This window comes from Dermochelys coriacea, chromosome 2 (assembly GCF_009764565.3).
Source record: "Dermochelys coriacea isolate rDerCor1 chromosome 2, rDerCor1.pri.v4, whole genome shotgun sequence".
Classification (NCBI taxonomy): Eukaryota; Metazoa; Chordata; order Testudines; family Dermochelyidae; genus Dermochelys; species Dermochelys coriacea.
The window spans coordinates 41,866,774-41,891,383 of NC_050069.1; the positions used below are offsets into that span (position 1 = coordinate 41,866,774).

At 42.5% G+C, this 24,610-nt stretch overlaps 1 protein-coding gene across 2 annotated transcripts in view; it reads right to left on the reverse strand.

Annotated features, from left to right (window-relative positions):
• LAPTM4B (lysosomal protein transmembrane 4 beta) overlaps window positions 1-24,610 on the reverse strand; it is a 140,835-nt gene that overhangs the window by 92,046 nt on the left and 24,179 nt on the right. The window contains exons 2-3 of one of the 2 annotated variants that reach the window (XM_038390751.1): window positions 13,326-13,487; window positions 11,698-11,809 (exon numbers count right to left, since the gene is read on the reverse strand). In XM_038390751.1, coding sequence (XP_038246679.1) covers window positions 11,698-11,809; window positions 13,326-13,487 — 274 coding nt within the window. The remainder of the gene's footprint in view (window positions 1-11,697; window positions 11,810-13,325; window positions 13,488-24,610) is intronic. The other variant, XM_038390753.1, reaches the window with a different exon arrangement.

Here is a 24,610-nt window from a genome sequence, read left to right on the forward strand (position 1 = left end):
GATTTTGGAATGCAAAATTTTACTCAAAAAACAGGTTGGTTGAAACACAACAGAACATAAGGCCCTAAAAAACATGACAATTGATGAATTTTGTAGTTTTCAAACATATTATGTATTGTGCATGTTTTTCATATGAAACATGCAAAAAATATATAAAACGTTTCTTTTGAACAAGACCAGTAAAAAAAGGGCAAGGTGTGATGAGAATATTAATGTGAACATTCGCTTGCGTACTTTATCTCAAACAGAAAATGCCAATGTTTAAACAATCCTAGTCAAATTTAAAAAACCCTCTCTCTGAACAGAGATTGAAAGTAATTTGAAGAGCAAATTAATTAGATTAGCCGCCTGTACTTCATAAAGCATGAAAACCAAGCAAGCAAATGATCAGAATGAAAAAGAGAATTCTCAAGGTCCATTCTTAATTAGGAAGCATTTCACGTTCAGTTATTCTCAAATGGATGTGAGGTTACTCAGCTTACAAGCCATCCTTTACTCTTTTAGACTTCATCTCTGAAGGCCACAAAGAAAACAGGATTTTCAAATCAAGACAGAAATCCCAAATGTACTTGGTCTGACAGCTACAGTATTACAAAACAGAATTACTATTTTAAAGCCTCCAGCACTGGCAGACCTCTAATGTCAGCTATATAAAACCCACACTGATAGCAAACATTGCAAGGCTAATCTCTAAGAATTGGGACAGGACAGTCAGTTTTAGTATGTCAATTTCAGCTAGAAGAAAAGGAGTACTTGTGGCACCTTAGAGACTAACAAATTTATTAGAGCATAAGCTTTCGTGAGCTACAGCTCACTTCATCGGATGCATTTGGTGGAAAAAACAGAGGAGAGATTTATATACACACACACAGAGAACATGAAACAATGGGTTTATCATACACACTGTAAGGAGAGTGATCACTTAAGATAAGCCATCACCAGCAGCAGGGGGGGGAAAAGGAGGAAAACCTTTCATGGTGACAAGCAGGTAGGCTAATTCCAGCAGTTAACAAGAATATCAGAGGAACAGTGGGGGGTGGGGTGGGGTGGGAGGGAGAAATACCATGGGGAAATAGTTTTACTTTGTGTAATGACTCATCCATTCCCAGTCTCTATTCAAGCCTAAGTTAATTGTATCCAGTTTGCAAATTAATTCCAATTCAGCAGTCTCTCATTGGAGTCTGTTTTTGAAGCTTTTTTGTTGAAGGATAGCCACTCTTAGGTCTGTGATCGAGTGACCAGAGAGATTGAAGTGTTCTCCAACTGGTTTTTGAATGTTATAATTCTTGACGTCTGATTTGTGTCCATTCATTCTTTTACGTAGAGACTGTCCAGTTTGGCCAATGTACATGGCAGAGGGGCATTGCTGGCACATGATGGCATATATCACATTGGTAGATGCGCAGGTGAACGAGCCTCTGATAGTGTGGCTGATGTGATTAGGCCCTATGATGGTATCCCCTGAATAGATATGTGGACAGAGTTGGCAACGGGCTTTGTTGCAAGGATAGGTTCCTGGGTTAGTGGTTCTGTTGTGTGGTGTGTGGTTGCTGGTGAGTATTTGCTTCAGATTGGGGGGCTGTCTGTAAGCAAGGACTGGTCTGTCTCCCAAGATCTGAGAGAGCGATGGCTCGTCTTTCAGGATAGGTTGTAGATCCTTGATGATGCGTTGGAGAGGTTTTAGTTGGGGGCTGAAGGTGATGGCTAGTGGCGTTCTGTTGTTTTCTTTGTTGGGCCTGTCCTGTAGTAGGTGACTTCTGGGTACTCTTCTGGCTCTGTCAATCTGTTTCTTCACTTCAGCAGGTGGGTATTGTAGTTGTAGGAATGCATGATAGAGATCTTGTAGGTGTTTGTCTCTGTCTGAGGGGTTGGAGCAAATGCGGTTATATCGTAGCGCTTGGCTGTAGACAATGGATCGAGTGGTATGATCTGGATGAAAGCTAGAGGCATGTAGGTAGGAATAGCGGTCAGTAGGTTTCCGATATAGGGTGGTGTTTATGTGACCATCGCTTATTAGCACCGTAGTGTCCAGGAAGTGGATCTCTTGTGTGGACTGGTCCAGGCTGAGGTTGATGGTGGGATGGAAATTGTTGAAATCATGGTGGAATTCCTCAAGAGCTTCTTTTCCATGGGTCCAGATGATGAAGATGTCATCAATGTAGCGCAAGTAGAGTAGGGGCATTAGGGGACGAGAGCTGAGGAAGCGTTGTTCTAAGTCAGCCATAAAAATGTTGGCATACTGTGGGGCCATGCGGGTACCCATCGCAGTGCCAGCTGATTTGAAGGTATACATTGTCACCAAATGTGAAATAGTTATGGGTCAGGACAAAGTCACAAAGTTCTGCCACCAGGTTAGCCGTGACAGTATCGGGGATACTGTTCCTGACGGCTTGTAGTCCATCTTTGTGTGGAATGTTGGTGTAGAGGGCTTCTACATCCATAGTGGCTAGGATGGTGTTTTTAGGAAGATCACCAATGGACTGTAGTTTCCTCAGGAAATCGGTGGTGTCTCGAAGATAGCTGGGAGTGCTGGTAATGAAGGGCCTGAGGAGGGAGTCTACATAGCCAGACAATCCTGCTGTCAGGGTGCCAATGCCTGAGATGATGGGGCGTCCAGGATTTCCAGGTTTATGGATCTTGGGTAGCAGATAGAATACCCCAGGTCGGGGCTCCAGGGGTGTGTCTGTGCGGATTTGTTCTTGTGCTTTTTCACGGAGTTTCTTTTGGTAACTCTCAGTGGGATCAGAGGGTAATGGCTTGTAGAAAGTGGTGTTGGAGAGCTGCCTAGTAGCCTCTTGTTCATACTCCGACCTATTCATGATGACGACAGCACCTCCTTTGTCAGCCTTTTTGATTATGATGTCAGAGTTGTTTCTGAGGCTGTGGATGGCACTGTGTTCTGCATGGCTGAGGTTATGGGGTAAGCGATGCTGCTTTTCCACAATTTCAGCTCGTGCACGTCGGCGGAAGCAGTCTATGTAGAAATCCAGGCTGCTGTTTCGACTTTCAGGAGGAGTCCACCCAGAATCCTTCTTTTTGTAGTGTTGGCAGGAAGGTCTCTGTGGGTTAATATGTTGGTCAGAGGTGTGTTGGAAATATTCCTTGAGTCTGAGACGTCGAAAATAGGATTCTAGGTCACCACAGAACTGTATCATGTTCGTGGGGGTGGAGGGGCAAAAGGAGAGGCCCCGAGATAGCTTTCATCCAGATCATACCACTCGATCCATTGTCTACAGCCAAGCGCTACGATATAACCGCATTTGCTCCAACCCCTCAGACAGAGACAAACACCTACAAGATCTCTATCATGCATTCCTACAACTACAATACCCACCTGCTGAAGTGAAGAAACAGATTGACAGAGCCAGAAGAGTACCCAGAAGTCACCTACTACAGGACAGGCCCAACAAAGAAAACAACAGAACGCCACTAGCCATCACCTTCAGCCCCCAACTAAAACCCCTCCAACGCATCATCAAGGATCTACAACCTATCCTGAAGGACGAGCCATCGCTCTCTCAGATCTTGGGAGACAGACCAGTCCTTGCTTACAGACAGCCCCCCAATCTGAAGCAAATACCCACCAGCAACCACACACCGCACAACAGAACCACTAACCCAGGAACCTATCCTTGCAACAAAGCCCGTTGCCAACTCTGTCCACATATCTATTCAGGGGATACCATCATAGGGCCTAATCACATCAGCCACACAATCAGAGGCTCATTCACCTGCGCATCTACCAATGTGATATATGCCATCATGTGCCAGCAATGCCCCTCTGCCATGTACATTGGCCAAACTGGACAGTCTCTACGTAAAAGAATGAATGGACACAAATCAGACGTCAAGAATTATAACATTCAAAAACCAGTTGGAGAACACTTCAATCTCTCTGGTCACTCGATCACAGACCTAAGAGTGGCTATCCTTCAACAAAAAAGCTTCAAAAACAGACTCCAACGAGAGACTGCTGAATTGGAATTAATTTGCAAACTGGATACAATTAACTTAGGCTTGAATAGAGACTGGGAATGGATGAGTCATTACACAAAGTAAAACTATTTCCCCATGGTATTTCTCCCTCCCACCCCACCCCCCACTGTTCCTCTGATATTCTTGTTAACTGCTGGAATTAGCCTACCTGCTTGTCACCATGAAAGGTTTTCCTCCTTTTCCCCCCCCCTGCTGTTGGTGATGGCTTATCTTAAGTGATCACTCTCCTTACAGTGTGTATGATAAACCCATTGTTTCATGTTCTCTGTGTGTGTGTATATAAATCTCTCCTCTGTTTTTTCCACCAAATGCATCCGATGAAGTGAGCTGTAGCTCACGAAAGCTTATGCTCTAATAAATTTGTTAGTCTCTAAGGTGCCACAAGTACTCCTTTTCTTTTTGCGAATACAGACTAACACGGCTGCTACTCTGAAACCTGTAATTTCAGCTAGGTTTCATTTGAATCTGTTATAGCCCTTACTATCTTACACTCAATCATATAAAAAGATTGATAGATAAGATTTTTTCCAATCAAAACACATTAAAAAGTAATAAGTCCCATATATTTAACTTTTTGGCATATGAATCTTAAAGAATGTGTGAAAATAAACATTTTGATATGTCATTTGAAGTGAAACAATAGAGGCTCTGATGCAAGCTCTCTCTTTTTCACATTCAGAGACACTGAAGTCAATGGGAAAATTCCTGTGGAATTCAACCAGAGCAATGCAATGCAAGGGCCTAGGTCTTTTACTATAAGCACTTGTGTTACAATATATACACATTGTCTCATCTGCTTAATGTATGAAAACAGCTTCCTCCACATTCCAGTAAAGTGTTTATTGTAATAGTCAATCACTTAGATCCAGAATATTGTTTTATAAATCAGCAGGAAAGTAGCTACAGAAATATGGATACATAGATCTTAGTTTTAAAATCATCATTTAAGATTTCCTATCAACTATTTAAAAAGTAATTTTTAAAAACTCACAAATAGTAATGGAGGGGAAAAAGTATTTTCCCCCATGTGCCAGGGTATATCAGATCCCCTGAGGCCCCCTGCTAGAGGCCTGGTGGCCCTGCCACACCCCACCCCAGAAAAGGGCAGTGGAGAGGGTCCTCTAAGCTGCTTAGAGTAGCTGTGTGGGACACAGCCAACCAGGGCCCAGAAGGTCAGTATAAAAAGAACTACAGGGCCAGAGTAAGTTCCAGTTCCTTGCTAGAGCTGGAGGATCATGGATGGTGCGTAGCTGGCTGAGGGAGCTGCAGGACCTCCAACGAGGTACTGCTGCCAGAAACCAGGGAGAGCAAGAAGGATCTCTGAGCTGGTTGCGGGGACTCGATCAGGACAAGGCCCTGAGGTAAAGGTGAAGATGGCACAGTACCACAGGGAAGAGGCCCAGGGAATTAGAGCAGCAGTGCAACTTAGATAAAGGGACACAGTGGGCGGTTGCTATCTACAGGGTCCCTGGGCCGGGATCCAGAGTAATGGGAGGTCCCAGATTCCCCCCAATCTCCTTTAGCCACTGGGGGAAGGGGCCTGGACATTGAGGCACCCTAGAGGAAGAACTGAACTACAGCGGCCCAACTGGAGAGCTGCAGCCAGAAAGGCCCCAAGAGGACGAAGACCGTCACCAGGGAGGGAGCCAAGGGGCACTGCTCTATCCTGGAGCAGGGAGAACTTGTGGGAGATGTTACAGAGGGCACTGAGAGACACCCTTGTTGAACTTGTACCCTGGATGCGGTTTTGCTTTCATCACACAGCGCGAGACTCAGCTGGAGGGCTGAGTCACTGAAGATACACCACGGGGGGGGGTGTGCGCAGGTATATGCACTTGGCCAAGGGGATGCTCGCAAGAGGTGAGTGAGCCCTGTTACATCCCATAAGAGGATAGAAGGTTTTGGTAAAAAATGGATCTGGAACTGTGAGGGATCATGGGCCTCAAACCTGGGCCTGTGGGTAGCCCAGCAGTACTCAGACCAATGCTCTAGCACGCAAAGGGCCCCACCCATAAAGTTCCTGATAGAATGAAATGTCCAGTCCCACTGATTAGCTGGGAAGCTCTACTTAAACCAGAAAGCATCACAGGAAGTTGTCTGAGAAACTAGAGGAATCCTTGGCTGGTTGCTACTACAGACCCTGCGTACTTGCCATACTCTGAGTCTTTTCTGCCTGTGCCTGGTTCCTGTCCTCCTTATCCCAGACCTCTGTATTCCTGGTTCCTGCCATGCTCCAGGTCCCTGTTTCTGTGCCCTTCCCCAATCCCTGGCTTGGCATCTAACTCTGTCTCCAGCTCTGATCTTTGGCTTGGCACCTGACTCTGACCCCAGCTCTGGTCCCAGGTGCTGGACTCTAGCCATTAGGCATGACCACCCACACCCAGTCCCTACAGCTTGCTCATACCAACTTCTAAGTCAGCCCACCAGAGGTTGGACCCAGTGGTATTTGCCATACCCTGCATGTGCAGGTAGATAACTGAGCACTGCAGGTGCAGAACACGCAGCTGGCCACTGAGGATCAGGCGTTGTGGGAGCAAGACCATCAACGTCACATGGAAAACGCTGTGAGCCTGTCTGGCTGTGCTTTCACCCAAGCTGGGACCCGATATCCATCTGCCAAAGTGTTCTGATGGGAACCACTCCAAATTTAGAGGCTTCATGAAACCGCGCCGGCTCTTGTTTTTGCTTCAACCACAAATGTATGCTCCTGGCCATACCAAGTTAAGCTTGGTAGTCAGCCTGCTGAAGGGGAGGTGTTGAACTGGGCCTCTCTCCTGTTGGAGGCCAACAGTCCAGTTCTATCTAACTAGGATGCCATGCCTTCTAGGGGCAATATCCACAGTCTTCAGCGACCCCAACCATGCCCCCCCCCCACTGAAACTCGACAGGGGTAGGGCACAGAAACCTTCTACATAGCTCACTTCCAGCAGCTTGGATTGGATATGGAATGGAATGATGGGGCCCAGTTATGTCAGTTTCAATGGAGCTTGCAGGACAAGGTTAATGAACTTGAGACCCTAGCAGGTCTGGACATCTTCACATATCTTGTTATCCATATTGACAATCGCCTACATGAACGACAGAAAGAAATGAGAGGGGTGTCAACTGCTTCACCAGTTGCAGACAGACCTGACCCACCAGCATTTCGCCCCTGGAGAGAGCGCATGCTGGCAAAGCCTTAATATGTGTTACTACTACGGGGAGCTGGGCCACGCTATCTCCAGTTGCCCCACAAGGAACCCAGGAAACAGTCCAGGGCTGGTTAAGGGGGCTAGCCTGGGCATCCTGACAGAGTATCCCCCTGAAACCCAAACTGAGGTCCCCATGGAAGCACACACTGGCTCCCGTCGACTGGCACTGCACCTGCAAGTACCAGTCAAGTTATGAATCCTGGAGCCTCTCCAACCATCCCCTCTGCAGCAGACCTTTACCGACTCTCATGCAGCAAACAACTTTAACAATGCAGAAGCAGCCTGGGCACTACAGATTCCTGTGGCCCAAGGCCATTCCAGACCTGGTACAGACTATTGATGAGCCGCTTTTATCCTCCACACCAGTGGCCACAGAAACTGTTCCTCTCAAAGTTACTATCCAAGGGCATGAAATGACCCTACAGTTCAGTGCCAGCCATTCCCTGCACTTCCCTCTGATCCTGGGTATCCTGTGGTTGTCCCGCCACAACCCCCTTATCAAACTAAAAATTGAATTTCTCTCAGAATTCTGCCCCCAGCACTGCTTGTCCAAGGGTCACACGGGGTAGCTGGCCCAGCAGAGCTGCTGGCTAATTCCAGTCCTTGACTTCCATCCAAATACAGTGACTACGAACGTCTTCAAAAAAAAGAACACAAACACCTTGCCCCTGCACAGGGGCTATGATTGCCAATCAAGCTATAACCAGGGGTCAACACTCCATTTGAGTGGATATATGCCATGTCAGAGCCCAAACCAGCCAAGCTGTGCACCTACTTTCTGGAGAACCTTGCCCAGGACTTTATTCATAAATTCCCTTTGCCTGTGGAGGCGTCAGTCTTCCTTGTTATAAAAGGATGGAAGCCTCTGACTACATGTAGACTATAGGACCCTACATCAGGGCACTAACAAAAACAGAGACCCATTATCACTAATCTCTGAGCCAATGGACCACATGAGCACCATCTAAGTATCCACAAAACTAGACCTCCAGAGGATATACAACTTAGTACATGTTGGAGCTGGAGACAAATGGAAGACAGCCTTTCAAACATATTACGGTCACTTCAAATCTTTCATGATGCCATTTGGTTTGATGAATGTACCCACAACATTCCAGCAACTAATGAGGTATTCTAGGACATTCTGGACCAATACATGCTAGCATAACTGGATGATTTACTTATTCAGACTGTGCCGAACGAAACATGCACATCCGTTCCATCCTGAAGCAGCTATGCCAACAAGGCCTCTATGCTAAGCTAGAAAAATGTGCCTTTGATCAGTTCTCCATAGGATGAACCCTAAGAATTCTACCAGTATCGAAATGGACCTGTGCAAGGTAAAGGCAGTCCTTGAGTAGATAGCGTCGTGGAACGTTTGCAAACTAAGTCTTCTGAGGTTCGCAAACTTCTATCGGTGGTTCATCCCCAAGTTCTCGGAGTTCATCCCCAAGTTCTCAGACTGCCCCTTTTGCTGCCATGCGCCACAAAACCACCAAGTTCCTCTGCTCTCCCTAGGTATATCAGGCCTTCAAGCAATTAAAACTAACATTTTCCACCATTCCCATATTGGTCCACCCCAACACCTCACACATCTTTATCACTGAAGTGGAGACTTCCAGCTGGGCAATCAGAGTGCTATCCCCAAAGCATGGTGCTCAACAACTGCTACACTTGTGTGCCTTCTCTTCCAGGAAAAACACACCTGAAGAACAAATTAAGACCACCTTGTTGCCACTGTCTAGAAGGGTCCCAGTATCCTGTCCAGGTATACACCGATAAGAACCTTGAATATCTGTGTAAGGCCAAGGCCCTTAACCAGCAACAACTTCAATGGGCCTTACTCTTTTTGCTCTTTGGTTTCGCAATCGCCTGTCATCCAGGAACCAAAAATAGCAAAGCTAATGCTTTGTCCAGGAAGGGTGAATATTACATTGGCCTAAAGGACTCTAAACCTAAGGACTAAAGACGTTTGTATCCTCAAGCCTCATAACTTTCTGAGTATGGCTCCCTGTCAAGTTCTGTTCATTATATAATCAGCCTCAGAACACAAGATCCCTGTAGTCAAACAGGAAGCCATAAGTAGGGAACCCCAATGTCCAAGATAGGGTAACTTTCATAAAAGGCGTATGTTCCTCCCCGGGCTTCCAAGAACTACAGCCCTACAAGTATGTCATGACCTCTCCCCCTTCCCCCGTGGCAGAACATTTTGGCTCCTTTAAAACTCAGTACTTGTCTCTTCTGGTGGCCTCATGTGCAGGCTACAGTTCAGGCCTACATGGCCTCTTGCAAAGCATGTGCCTGCTCCAAGGAGTCGCGCAATAAATCCCTTGGACTCCTGCATTCCCTTTAGACTCCATCGGGCCCTTGGAGAGTCATCACCTTAGATTTTGTAGAAGAACTACCCAAGTCCAGTTGTCCAAGTTCACAACTACCCTCATCTCAAGAAATTCCCTGGCACTGGGTGAACGAAGTTGTCCACCACTATGGCCTTCAGAGTAAATAGTTTCTGACTGCGGTGCACAATTTATTTCCTGCTTTCGGAAAGAAGCTTTCCGGATGTTTGGCATCTGCTTCTGCCTCTCCTCCACCTATCGCCCTCAGACAAACTGTCAAGAGGAGAGAACCAAGATGATCCTGTAGTGCTATCTTCGATGCTCCATAAACTTCCACCACTACGATCGATTCTTGCTTCTGTATCAGGCAGAGTTTGCATACAATAACTCATAACATGCATCTACAGGGCAAAGCCCTTTTCTCTTGAACTATGGGTTCCACCTTGGTTTTCCCTGGAGCTACCAACCACTTCCCACAACCACCAGCCCTGGACTAGATATAAACAGATGCATCGAACCCAATACTACCTGAAAGTTTACTTGGAGGATGCCAAAAAGAGCTACAAACCATACGTAGACCATCGACAACAGGAGGGGCCTGCCCTTTCACTAGGCCGGAAGGTATGGCTCTCAACAAAAAATCTACATGTGAAGAGGCCATCTATGAATTGGACTATCAGTTCCTTGGCTCCTACTGAGTTTGCTGGCAAATTAGCCCAATCACTTTTGAATTCTATTCACCCCGTTCTCTCTGCATACACCCAGGTATTGATATATCACTCCTGAAGTCCTGCATTCAGGACCCATTCCCTCACCGCTCCCACCCACCACCACCCTACTGTTACATGTTCAAGACCATGATGAGTATATTGTCCATGAAATCCTTGATGCCAGAATCAGATGGGATAGACTCTGGTATCTTGTGAAGTGGGAAGGCTACAGTCCTTAAGAATGCTCCTGGGAACTGGCAGAGAATGTCCATGTTGCTGACCTGGTAAATGCCTTCCATGAAAGCCACCCTGAAAAACCTAGCCCACTACTTCCCTGAGGAGGAGCTAATGTGAGGGACCATGGACCTCAAACCCAGGCTCACAGTTCCCCAGGCAGTGCTCAGACCATGGCCACCACTCAGCAGCTCACATGAATGGCTGAAGGGGGCCAGCAAAGCTCTAGCTTGCACATGGCCCCCATCCACAAAGCTCCTCATTTGGGGAGATGTCCAGCCCCACCACTTTGCTGAGAAGCTGTACTTAAACCAGAAAGAGTCACAGGAAGTTCTCTGAACAACTAGAGGATTTCTTGGCTGGCTGCTACTATGGACCTTTCCTGACTCCAGAGCCCTGGCTTCCTGCCTCCCAGTCTGTTCCTGGTTCCTGTCCTCCTTATCCCAGACCCCTGTCTGTTCGGCTTTCCTGCCTGGCTCCAGGTACCTGTTCCTGCCTCCGGCTCTAATCTTTGATGTGGCACCTGATCCTGAATGTGATCCCAGGCTTCTGATTCTAACCATTAGATATGACCACCCATACCCCAGTCCCTACAGGATCCTGAATTCAATGGAAGTTTTGCCATAACCTTTAGTGGGAGAAAGAAAGCTCTAAGTTATCACTAATCAATGAATTTTGTGCCATTTATTAGCCATGAGAGAGATACTAAAAGTTTCTGAGAAAAGAAAAGGACTCCTGCTTCTGTAGCTCCACGCAAATGTATTATAAATATAATAATTTCAGAACCAATACTATTCATATCCTTATTTATTTACTCTTTTTTTTGTGCTAATGAACATGCTGATTTGCAGCTCTATTGACTCTATTCCTCTCTCTGTTCACCTCAGAGCAGCTACACCACAGCCAATGGTAGTGCAGGCTTTTCCACACGCCCTGCCAATAAGCCACACCACTATTCTGGAGGGATCTCTGCTAGATGTGAAGAGGTAGTTGGTCTCTGTGCCCATCAGTTAACAGGCAATTGGATGAGACTATTAAAAATATAAACAGTTAGTTTCAGTGTGGTGGTGGTTTTGTGCCATAGATATGCCTTTTGCAATAAAAGCCAAACTGCTAGGATACTGTAGTGAAGCAATATTTAGGAGACATAACCATTACCAGACTGCCTAAAAAATACTAGTGCTTCAGAAACAGAAATGAAATACTGATAATTAAATGCTATATACTTACTGGCATCATCCATAAATTCAAATTCGCCCCCTATTTCAGCACTTGGTAAGTGGTACTGGTCAGGATCAGTCAGGGCACTCAGCAGGATCAGCAGTACCACTGAATTGATGATCTACAGAGAGGAGAAAGGGAAAGGTCAGGATGTGTAATTTCTTAGTGAAAATACCATAGAGTAGGATATGCTAACTGCTGCAGAGACCGTGTTCCTACTGTGAAATGCATTTAATTGCCACTATAAATACTTTCTCCCCATTTGAATAGATTGTATAGTTTTTCTTTGTACCAGAGCCCCAAATTACAGGATAGACACAAAATCCAATCAACCCCTTTTCCATTTGCCTGCCTGTTCCTTTAAAAAGAAAAAGAAAAAGAAAAACAAGTCACCCCTGACAAGGCCACTCCATTTACCTCACTGATCCTGTTCTTTTGGATTATAAAACATGATAATCTATTTATAGTTCATTCAGTTCCCGGAATTACAATTATTTTTAAAATCCTGAGATCCTTATAACTGAACAGTCTCCAGTCACAAATTACTAATATGGATAATGATAGTAAGCTGAAGTTGATGAGTGATGAGATCACTTCCTGGCAAATTGATGGATGGCTGTAGATGTGTTCGTCCACTGAAAGAGGCTAAATTCTAAATGAGGCTAACATTCAAGCTGATTCGCACTGGCTGCTAAAGCCGAAGCCTTAGGAGGGGGCCCAGGGCAGGGACAGATTGTGATATTTGCTGCTGCATGTGCTTCTGTCCCATGTGACTTTGAGAGATCAGTTCATGTATGCTGAAGAGTTCTGTGAACAGTAACACTTAAACTAGGTGTAACAACACAAGGCCAACATAAGCAAAGGGAGGAAGAAATGGTTGTATGCAGGGTATGAAACATCAAGTATTAGATAACTAAAAAGACTACCAAGGGCCAGATTGTTATACCTGTACATGTGACGAACAGCACCTTAGACACCGCTTTAAAGTGAGGGGTACTTCTTGTGGAGAAAAGTGAGTAAGAGCATCACAACCTGGCCCCCAAATGAAGAGTGTAAAAAATTATAAGATAGAGAAAGCATGATTCTTTTCTAGTATTAAGGAGACAAATGGTCAATGACCTACTTTTTTTAAACTTAGTTATTTTAACAGTATAATGGAATTCACATATTTGCTTCATGCTCTCTCACAGAAGGGTAGAGAACAGATAATAGAAACAAATATATATACCACTCAAGAGGAGAAAAAAATGAATTTAAGATGCATGTGGTATGCTATTTAAAAGTATGAAAGCATCATCCTTTTGTATGGATGTACTCAAAGATTTTTGGAATGCTGTTAGAGAGCACTCTTTTTTCCATTTGGAAACATTCAGATTTCACATATGATGGAACAACCCTTTGTGACTCCCTAACACAGCATTGTAGGTACCAATCAACACATGGTTAATTGCCTAATCAAAAGTCTATTTAACTCAGTGAGAATCTTTCCATTGACTTCAATGAGCTTTGAATCAGGTGCAAAGATTAGGTTGTCTGATACTGAAATTTAATATACATGTCTAACTGATTTTTGAAATACCTTCCAAAAACACGTGTGATGAGTTGGACCCCCCTTTCCAGGGTCCCACTGAACCCACCTGTTCAATCAGCCTGGGCTCCCCCTCTCTGTCCTGCTGCGCCCGCGCCCGCGCACACACAGGTAGGGACACACCCAGTGGCAGAATCACACAGTCTGCAATCAGCTCCGTGTGGGAAGATTCAGCTGAGGGAATTGTCCAGAACTCTGGTGCACATACCCTCTGGAGTGTAAATACAAAATTATATTGTCTTTGCTATAAAGAGAGCTATACAGCGTAAGCCAGTGGTTCTCAAACTATTGTACTGGTGACCCCTTTCACATAGCAAGCCTCTGTGTGAGACCCCCACTCTTTTAAATTAAAACACTTCTTTACATATTTAACACCATTATAAATGTTGGAGGCAAAGTGGGGTTTGGGGTGGAGGCTGACAGCTCGCGACCCCCCCCATGTAATAACATCCCGACCCCCAGTTTGAGAACCCCTGGCGTAAGCTCATGAAATTCACTCCTTCCCTCAATGTGGAGGAAGATATGCACAACTTCTCACCCCTGCCATCCCCCATTATTAATTGCACAAACTGTTTTAGAATTTATTAACTACAAAAGGTAATTTTTTTTTTTTTTTTTTACTGGCTACAAATAATTTCTCACCCTAAATATTGTTTCAAGCAGGTTGCAGAGTTTCTTGAAGGTAAACTGCACTGCTTGCAGCATAAATCTCCACGGATTCCTTTTACAGGCTGACCTTTCTCACCTAGGCTCAGTCTCAGCCCCTGCCGCCCCCTTCCCCAAGCTTAGTTCCTTTGTTTCTTCAGATGTTTTCAGCAGTCTTCTTCTTGGGCAGGAAGGCAGTGGAGAAGAGCCCAGATTAACTCACTCCCCAGCCTTAAATAGGATTTGCAGATGGTGGGAATCCTTTGTTTCCCAGTTTTGACACCCTTCCCGTGGAAAAGTATCAGCATTTCAAGATGGTATCCTGTACCAGGTAACATTATCACATGACCCTGCAGTGTCAAAGCAGCATCCCAGGAAACTTCTCAGGAAGGAGAGATATTAGTATCTTCAAAGTCCTATTGTCCTTCCTAATGGCCCTTCCAGGCTGATTGCATACTGTCTGGCGGGCATTCCCCAAGTGTACACACAGTTGTAATTGTTACACAGTCAATATTCCTAACTTCAGATACAGGAGTGGTACATCCATACAAACTGGATAATTAATTACATTCAGTAAATCATAACCTTTCAAATGATACCTCACATGACCCATCTTGCATCAAACATCTTAATTATCCCATATTCATATCATAACAATATTTCTAGGAAGACTATGGGGCGTAATGTCACAGCATGATCTAGTAAAAGAGTAAGAGAAGATTACACCACTTCGCTGGATTGGCAAACACCAGGCTGGTAACGAGCATGTGGAGAGAAATCCTCATCCCATGAAAGCCAATAGGAATTTTGTCATTCACCTCCATGGGGCCAGAATTTCACCCAAGGTGTTTCATACTGTCCAGCTAATGCATAGTGTAATGAACAACAAAAATACTTAGATAGCATTTTTTCCTCAAACTGTTTCACAAACATTAAGTAACTAAGCCTCATGTTACCCCAGCGAGGCATATTATCCTCATTTTACACATGGAGAAAGAGCTATAGAAAGGTTATGTGAAATGTTTGAAGTCAAAGCAAGTCAGTGTCAGGAACTAGGCTTAGAACCCAAGTCTCTGACTATGATGCCAGTGCTTTAGCAATTAGACTACACTGCTTCTTATGAATACAGCCCTACCCAGCAACTGCTGGGAAGAAGGTAGGAAGATGGAAACACACTTTAAGGGGCCAAATTCAGCCCTCTTTGCTTTTGCCTCCAAAATGCCATAGGTAGACCACTGAACATATAGACCATTCCCCTAAATCTACATCCTGCCATGGCACACTCCTTTGTGGCTCTGGATGATTTGTACAGTATGAATTAGGTGAGTTTTTGAGGAGTGGGGAATAAAACGTGGGCTCCGCTAAGCTGCCCATTCTGCTCTGGCAGAAGGGGTGGCCTTGATTTGACTCCAGCTAATTTAGAGTAATAAAACCTTTGCCCCTTAACCATATGGTTAGACAGCCAGATACTAGGATACTATTGCAATGGATACCCTAGAAATATCTTAGACTAATTAGATAGAAAGATGAGATAGAGGACAGTCAGAACAATTACAGATCTTATCAAATACACTGATGTAAGAAAGAGGTTGTACCTTCTTAACTGAAGGATCAGGACTCTCAATAGTCACTCGCTAAACTCTAATATACCCTTCTGTAAAACCTGGGAAAATAGACAGGCATTGCAACTTATCCTAATGTAATACAGACGTGGGAGCTGTCACAGCAAAGGGAAGCAAGTCCCAGAATAAAGGTCCTACCACTAAAAATGCCCCACCACCAGCCCTCTCCCATTTAAACCAGGCAGCAATTAGCTCAATGACCTCCGCCAATATCAGACAGCTTTGTATCACACAAGGAGAAAGGTGGTGTTAGCCAGGACCAAAATACCCTATGGCCTTATAGGTCAAAACTAAAGCTTCTAAATGAAGTTGCAAAGCACCTATTTAGATACTTGTATGGCCATCACCATAGTATCTGAGGCCCAGATATTTAAATGGATTTACGTGTTGCTCCTGTGAGTGCTTTGGAAGCCAAGGCAAGCAATCAGAAGGCAGTGCTGATCTGAGTGCACATATACTGTGTTAGTGGTGTGAAGCAACATTAGGAACTGTATTGTGCACAGGCTGAATGTTCAGAATAGATATAGCCCTATGTAGACCACATTAAAGCAATCCACTCTCAAGGAAATGACATATAGATAACTGTAGGGAACCCACAACTTTAATAAAAAGGTTGTATCCTCTTACCCATGTGCAGATAGGGAAAAACAACCCTCCCCCCAAAAAAATCTTGACCACGGCTGTTAGCTGGCCATCCAGATACAGCTAGAGATCCAACAGATGTGACACCCGAGTTGTGATCCAGCAAAAATGAACAACTGGCACACACCCACAACTGAAGAACAAAAATAATCTCTGTCATCTCTTCCACTTGTTTCTCCTCATGCAGAAGAGAAGGAGCCAAAGAATGGAAATGTTACAAACTGCCTTTGGGGAAAGATAGCAATTTCCCTAGCATCTCCTCATAAAAAGAAAAAAGAATTGATCTTCAATCCATGCAGGGCTCCATAGGCAGGTCCACAACACCCACAGTCAACGGAATCAAAGGACAGATCTAAAAGAATCAGAACAGACATCTATTGCCAGAAGGAGATTATTAACTAGTGCAATCCCCCTAACATAAAAAGGCCAAACCTCAAACTGAGAAGGACTGAAACCATCTGAGGAATGCAGATATTACTATAGCTACCTCACCACAACCTCTTCAATAATCTTTCCTAAATATGGGAAATTTTAGACAGTGACAACTGGAGAGTTTGTCAGTTCCTATATGGTTTCTTATGTGGGGGTCCAGTAATCACTTATAGCAAGCAACTTGCCTTCCAAAGAAAGGACAGTCAACTCTAAAAACATCCTCAACATCTTCCTGCTAGATTTCTCTAGCCAGAGAAAACACATTCTAATGCAGAGGCCATAGCTCTAACCAAGTCCAGCTCCTCATGTCTCAGGGAGTGACACCATCTGAAATTCAAGCAGAGAAAGCTGGTTTTCTCCTCCTCCTCCATAGATGATACTGCAACTATGGAAGCAGACATCTTGGCCTAAACCCAACTGATCTTATCTGCAGATAAACTTGAGAACTCCTCATAAAAAAAAACATTCAGTGTCGTTACCAGCTCTTGGGAGCAGGGGCATCATATTGTTGTATGCAGAGCTAATTAAAAAAAAAAAAAAAAAACAAAAAAAAAAAACAGTATTTCAATATACTATTTCACAACATTTTTCAAAAACAAAATTTTCACCAAAAAAATCAAAATGACATGATTTTTTTCATTTTTGTAATGAAAAAAATTGAAAAATTTTGTTTCCAATTGACAAATTTTTTTGTTTTTTTGAAAACTGAATAAATTGAAAAACAAAATTTAAGTTTTTAAGTTTGCTTCTCACCTCCTTTCTTCCCCCCTCTAAAATAATCTCCCCCACACTTTTTTCCCCCACCACTTTATCTCCCTTGTTTCCTTCTCCACCCCCTTGTTTCCAGTGCAGTACTGAGAGTTCTAACCAATCAAAATATCTCAATAAGAGGTTATAACCTGAGAAAAGGAAGGAACGTAAACACGGGAGAGAGGGAAGGAAAAAAACAACCAAAAATTTTAGCTTGAAACTAAACATTTAAAAAAAAAAAAAACCCAAAAACCACAAATGAAATTTTTCATTTAAACAAACTGACAAATTTAGTTTCACTTGTTTCAAAAAATTTTCACTGAAAATATGAAAACTTTCAAACAAAACAAAAATGTTAATGGGAAGGTTTTGTTTACATCAAAAAGGCATTTTTCATCAAAAAAAGGTTTGATTAAAAGTGCTTTGACTACTCATAGTTATATATCTGTAAGCACAATGAGGATCTGATTGGGATCTCTATGCATTACAAATAAACTATAAGAAGAATCAGGGTTAACCAGTTTGTGCATGACTGATGCAATTCTGCAAAATGGAAGCTTATGAAGCTTCTAGGATGGAAGTTAAATAAGCCAAAATTTTCTTCACTTCCTCACAGACCCTGCATGTAGATTTTACAAACTCTTTGTTGCAATCAGACTTGATATAGGAGTTCTCTCACTGATGAGCTATTTGTCATAGTTCATCCATGACCCATGGTGACTAGGAAGAGTTATACTGGGAAAAACAGTGTTTAGGAACTGTTGTATCAACAGGTGAGGACAAAAAAAAAAAAAAAAAAAAAAAAAAAGACTATGACAATGACATACCAGACCACTGATATAATTGCCTGTTGGCTGCATAGAATTCTTCCCCAATCATCGGAAACTAAACTAGTTTCCATTGGCCTCTGAGGCGAGACCATTAAAACATGTCTTTAGTCCTGATAGGAACGGAGCACCCCTAGCTCAAAACCAAAAGAGCTAATGATCAGTCCATGAGTTAAACACTGGAAGCCATGAATATTAAAATTGTCTAGGATTATAATGGCTAAATAACATTCTTCATACACACTCCTCCACCAGTTATAGTCAATACTGAAACATTCATATAGTAAAATAAATCGCTTTTAAATATGGGAATACTTATGTCCAATATTCTTTATGTTAGCTTCCAGTTCCAGCCCCTACAATTGTTCCCACAGACCCTCATTTAATACAAAGGTACTGATAAAGGAAGTCAGGAGAGGAAATCTTGGTTCAATGTATACTCTAAGGTAAAATTACTAGATCTAATACACAAAATGTCCTTCCATCTTTCTGTTAAATTCTTTGGGGGTCTCTCCCCTTATATGCCCAAGTCCCACTGACATGGCTAATGGGAATTGCTTACACATAAGGAGATAAATAACGAGCCCTGTACGCTTTCAGTGCCATTTTTATGCTTGAACCCATGTGTACAATAACCTACCATACATATTGTATTCTTGTTTGAAAATCTGATATGTAGTTGTATTTTTCCCCGAGGAGATTAAATTGGAGGGTGATAAAGATATAGCAGTTGTTACAAAAAGTCAGGAGGAAAAACCAAAACTGCTCCCCCCCCCCCGGGTGATCTATGCCTTAGATAAACTATATAAATGACAGGCGGATTTAGGAAGAAATATTTCAATAGAAGAATGGAGCAGATATGGCCAATAGCCAGTGGCCTACGAGTTAGTCAAGGAAGTCAAAGTGAAAATGCTGAAATACAGCCCAACACACAGCATGTAAAAAAACGTGAGATTGTTTGGCTACTTTTTCTTATTCAGACATTCTGGCATTATTAAAAAAAGAAACCAATAGTGAATTTTTTTTAATATAAATATAGATTTGCTTATCTTTGATCAGAAACTCATTATCAGATATGCTAACCAAAGAAATTCTATGCACAACTTAGGTTTGAAGAATAAAAGTAATGATTAACAATGCACTATCAATAGCCAAAAAGTGATATTGCTCCAGAAAGACTTATAATTGGGAAAGCTTGAGTTCAGAGGTGGGTGAAATTATTTGCAGAAAACAGTTTGTCAAAAAATGCAGTTTTAGCAGACCAAGAGCTTTTTGGGAATTTGACTAAAATTCACTGAATAATTTCAGCCAAAATTTTTTCCCCCTCCCAGGCTGGATTCGCACTGGGACTTAGGCACCATTCACAAAACAGCCAGAGGAAAGGACGGAGGTACCTATTAAGTCATTTTCACTCAATGTCTCTGGCCCAATAACTATTCAAGTTATTTTATACAAAGTGGAACCACTTCAACAGGAGAGATGGAGATCCATCCCAGAACATCCCCTAGCCCAGAGGTTAGAGTGCTCTATTGCAATAGGGGAAATGCAAGTTCAAATCCCTACTCCGTATCATGCAGCGGGAGGAACTGAACCCAGATCTCCCACATCCCAGGTGAATTTCCTAATCACAGGGCTAAGGTTATAAAGGAGCTGCTACCTTCTGCTCTGGGTACTTTGTGACTCTACTTTCCTTGCCTTTGCTTTTTATTTTAAAAATGCTCAGAAATTAAACAAAACATTTTGTTTCGCATTGAACAAAACACTTTTGTCAACTTTTTTGATTTGCCAAATTTCTTCAGAATTTTCGGCTCGACCCAAACCGAACTCTTTTCCTCCCAGAACTGCCAGTGAACTGAAAAGTCAGTTATTTGCCCACCACTAGTTGAGTTGCCTGTCAGACTCTATTCCAAGAGAGTGGGTAAATAGGAAGTTTTAGGACATGCAAAAATCACCCTGCCTTCAGGAACAAGGTATGAATACCCACATACCCACAGTTGTTCAAATATCTGAACCTCCAGGACTACATAAAAAAGGACTCCTTGGATTGTGTGTCACCTTTTTTGTTCCTCACTATTCTATGTACAGTTTGATGTTGTTTCAATATATATGAACCTTATCAAATAAGATATTAATTGAGATGATAAAATTCCAGTGGAAGATGGGATCAATTCCAGGGATCAGAAAGAAATAGTAAATATACCAATAGGAGGCAAAAACTTAATCTATTAACACCTAAGTAAACAAGCAAAGCATCATGACACACACTATTATCATGAAATAGATTAAAAGGGGATGATTTGTAGTGCAAGACTGTTAACTGTATCCATCTCTGTATGCAAAACAAAATATGTCTGATTCTGATGAGGTTATACAACGTATGCTAAGCCATTGGCTCTCAACCTTTCTAGACTACTGTATGCCTTTCGGGAGTCTGATTTGTCTTGTGTACCCCCCAAGTTTCACCTCACTTAAAATCTACTTGCTTGCAAAATCAGGCATAAAAAATACAAAAGTGTCACAGCACACAGCTAAGATACAGCCCTGTGATTGTGCATAATGGAAAATTAAGGCATAGCACTAAGAATCAGGAAAAGTACATTGTATTCTTGACTCTACCACAGACTCACCTCATGAGCTGGAACAAATGACGTAGGCCCTGATTCAGCAGTCTCTCTCTATTCAGCGAAGCACATAAGCACATCCTTAACTTTGAGCATGTACTTAAGCCACCAGAGATTCACTTAAGCACTTGCTTAAAAATGTTTTATTAAACTGGGGTTTATACTCTTGCCTCACTTTCCCTACCAAATGGGGATTTTTCCTTGCTTCAGAAGGGTGTTGCGAGTTATGCAGGTACTACAGCGATGAGCCCCTAAGTTTATAAAAAATAAACTACATTAATCTGGATGGAGGAGGCAGGTAGAAAACTAAGCAACAGTAATCTTGATTTTAGCTTTCACATTATAATCCACACAATCTTTTTTAAGAATTTTTTTTTTAAAAAAAGCATTGATAAAAGGGTATAAGTACATAAGACACTCCTGCAGTTCAGGAAATCTTAGAATGTTGTGCCTCATACAATACTAATCTACCAGATGAAAGAAGACATTTATGAATGAAGATGGTTCTGGCTGAGCAATGATTAATAGTGAAATACTATTTGAATTGCGTGTGTCAGACAAACCATTGTGCTACATGTTCTGAACATTACTTTTTTTTAAAAGGAAGCAAAATTACTTTATACATAACAATAGCTAACATAACCCAAAGGGCTTAATTTAGCATCTATCTATAGTAATTGTTGAAATGAGCTTCCCTAAATATAAACATTTTAATAAAGCAGAGGACATTTTCAGGCAAACAAAAAAAACTGAGTTAAGATGATGTTATGGTGGAAAATATCTATAGAACAGTTAAGAACTGATTGAACTACACTTTTGAACTCCGTAGTTCTTTCTAAAAAGAAAGAACGCCCAAAAAAACTAATTAAAAAGTCCAATCATATTTTATAACACCTTGATATTCAAAGTTATTGTGACACTTGGAGAAAGTCAGAAAACACAACCATACAGATCACCTGAACTATCTTAATTCTGACCCTGTTCTCTCTACCCTTCCACCCCACACGTTCTGTGCAGCTTTTGGCACAGAAGGTTTTAATGAGAATTTGAAAGAGGAGAGTTTGTACATTGAGAGGACACCTGACCACTTCAGCAGAACAGAGCTTTTAATTTTAAGTTTGATTTATATACTCTTTGGCTCCTTCACGGAATTAACAATGGGTCAGGAGACCTAAAGTTCTTTATCCTTTACAGGTAGAATTTTAGGTACATTCTTTGTCACTAGAAGGGGAAAGGAGAACTAAGTAATTTCATATTCTGATTCAAGTGAAAGCAAGAGGCCATTTTAGTTCTTGAACCAACCTAATTGTTGCGGGGGTGCTCGCCAATTGTCTGACCCTCTTCACAGAAACTATCGCAAGAAAGAAGAGTAATTTAAGGGTCATTAGAGGACATGGAACCGGGGGGTGGGAAGCTGGCTAAAGTAGCAATGGGCTAGAGTTAAGTAGCAGGTGGGAACAAGATAGGTCATTAAGCACTATCTGATAGTGTCAAGAAGCATCAAACCCTTCCTCTGGGATTTTTCTTTGCCAGGGAGAACTATGCATCCATGTTATCAACTGAGTTAGTGAAGGAGAAGGGGGCTTGTCAGCACACCAGACAACAGGGAATAAGACTGTAGGAAGAGAAAGGGTCTGGCTAACAGTCTCCCTTCATAGTTTTCGAGGGGGTTGAGGTTAATATTTTCAGAAAGTGATCAGAGGACTAAAATGAGGTAGAAGGCCTGACCTTTGGTGTTAGGGGAGAGTGGAAGCCTTCCATAGACCTACAAAGTAATTGTTATTAGCCACAACAAATCTGTTTGGTGGAGGAAGGAGAATTGAAGAGCTAGCTGGTACTATGCCTCTAATACATTTTACTATTAGAGAAACCGGATCCAGCAAGATTACCTCTCCCTCTGAGAAAGATGGACTCAGAGGATTTTCCTATGTTTTCCACTGAGGTTTATGCAATCAAAATAGGTTTGTCAGAACTAATGGGAGGTGGACGGCTCAGAGATAATAAGTATATCAGAGAATGTGTCACTCAACGGTTGGAAGTTCTGGGAAAAGCAGCCGCAATATAACCCATATGTTGGCCTGACTGTCAGAGTAGATATTTCTTGTTGTTCTTTCCCTGTATACAAGCCATCTGGTTCATGCTGAATAAAACATATATCCTCTTTGGACCAAAGTAGCTGGAGCTGCTGTTCAGGACTGACTACACAGCAAGGCAGATATGGTAGTGATATACAAACTAATGAACTGTATAGAGAAGGCAGACCAGGTCCTCTTACTTAGGGCTCATCTAGATGAACAGTTAGTACATGGCACACAAATGTGCTGTAGCTTTACACCCCAGATTGCCATGCACTAACTGTTCATCTAAGTCAGCCCATATCCACTCTCACAACAAAGAACAGTAATTTAAAAAATGGAAAGGCAGTAATTTAAAGATGGATTAAAAGGAAAACCCTTTTCCTCCATGACAGTTAGCCTGTGAAACTCATCACCACAAGGGCTGAAGCCAAGGGCTTAGCACAGAGGTTTTCAAACTGTGGGGCATGCTCCCCCTAGGGGGGCATGGAGGAGGTCAGGGGGACAAGCAATGATGCCAGGAAGCTCAGCCTTCAGCTCCACATGGCAGGGCTCGACAAGGGAGTGCCACATCCACCCCAACTCCCCTCTTTTTGTTTGGGTCAGGGGAGACACAACCAAAAATTGTAACACAAAGGAGTTGGGGGGGGATTAGCTCAAAAAGTTTCAAAGCCGCTGGCTTAGTAGGATTCAAAAAAGGATTAGCTATATACATGGATAAACTATACATTTAGTTACATTACATAGCATTTTTTAAAAGCCATATTAACGCTCATGCTTGCCAACCTTTAACTAACGGGGTTTGGACAAGACTTTCCCCATACAAAAGTTATTCTGTACTTCACTACGGGGTTGCTTACAGCATCTGGTTCTGGCCACTGTCTAAGTGGATTAGATAGAACATTAGTCTGATCAGATGTGGCCACTCTTATGGGACAGGGGATTTGGAGAAAACACCGGAAACTGGAATTCTTGTCTCTTAAGACAAATTGTTAAGAATTGCCAGGTTGTTACTTCAACTTGTCAGTGTGATGACAGCAAATGGTCCAGCAGATTCAAACTGGCATATTAGAGGTGCAGAAAATATTTTAGTTATTCTTTAAATACATCTCAACTTTGATTATTATAATGACACTAAGTATTGAACTTTAAGTCTATGCCGAATAAACTGATAGTGGAAAGCTAGCATGATTTACAACCACTCTTCTTTGCAAATGACTCTGCTATTGCCTGTTGGCAGCCTTTTAAGAGGCCTTGAAGTCTAACCCACAACAGACCCGTCCCAAATGAAAAACAGAAATTACGGAATTTGTACAAGAAAATTTAGATGGATGCAAGGTGCACACTAAATATCTTTCTACCTCCCTTGGGATATCAGTTTAATTTGGTAAGCATGACAGTTAAGCATAATGTTAATCCTTTGCATTTTGATAAATAGAATATTCATATGTAAATGTATTAATGGGTTCTGTGTTATTTTTTTTTTAAACTGTACTTGGAAAGAGCTGTACATGTCTGTACTTGGGCAGGGACCTGAAAATTACCACTGATGGATGGCTGCTACCAAGAATCTATTCAGTGGACTGGGATCTGAGAAGTATAATGCATTCCATTATGTAGTGTGTGTTCAATTAGAATATTGTTCTGACAAGCTAGAATTCCTGTTTAAAGATATCTAATCAAAGAGACTTCATAAAGTTAGACAGAGAAGCCAGCTATA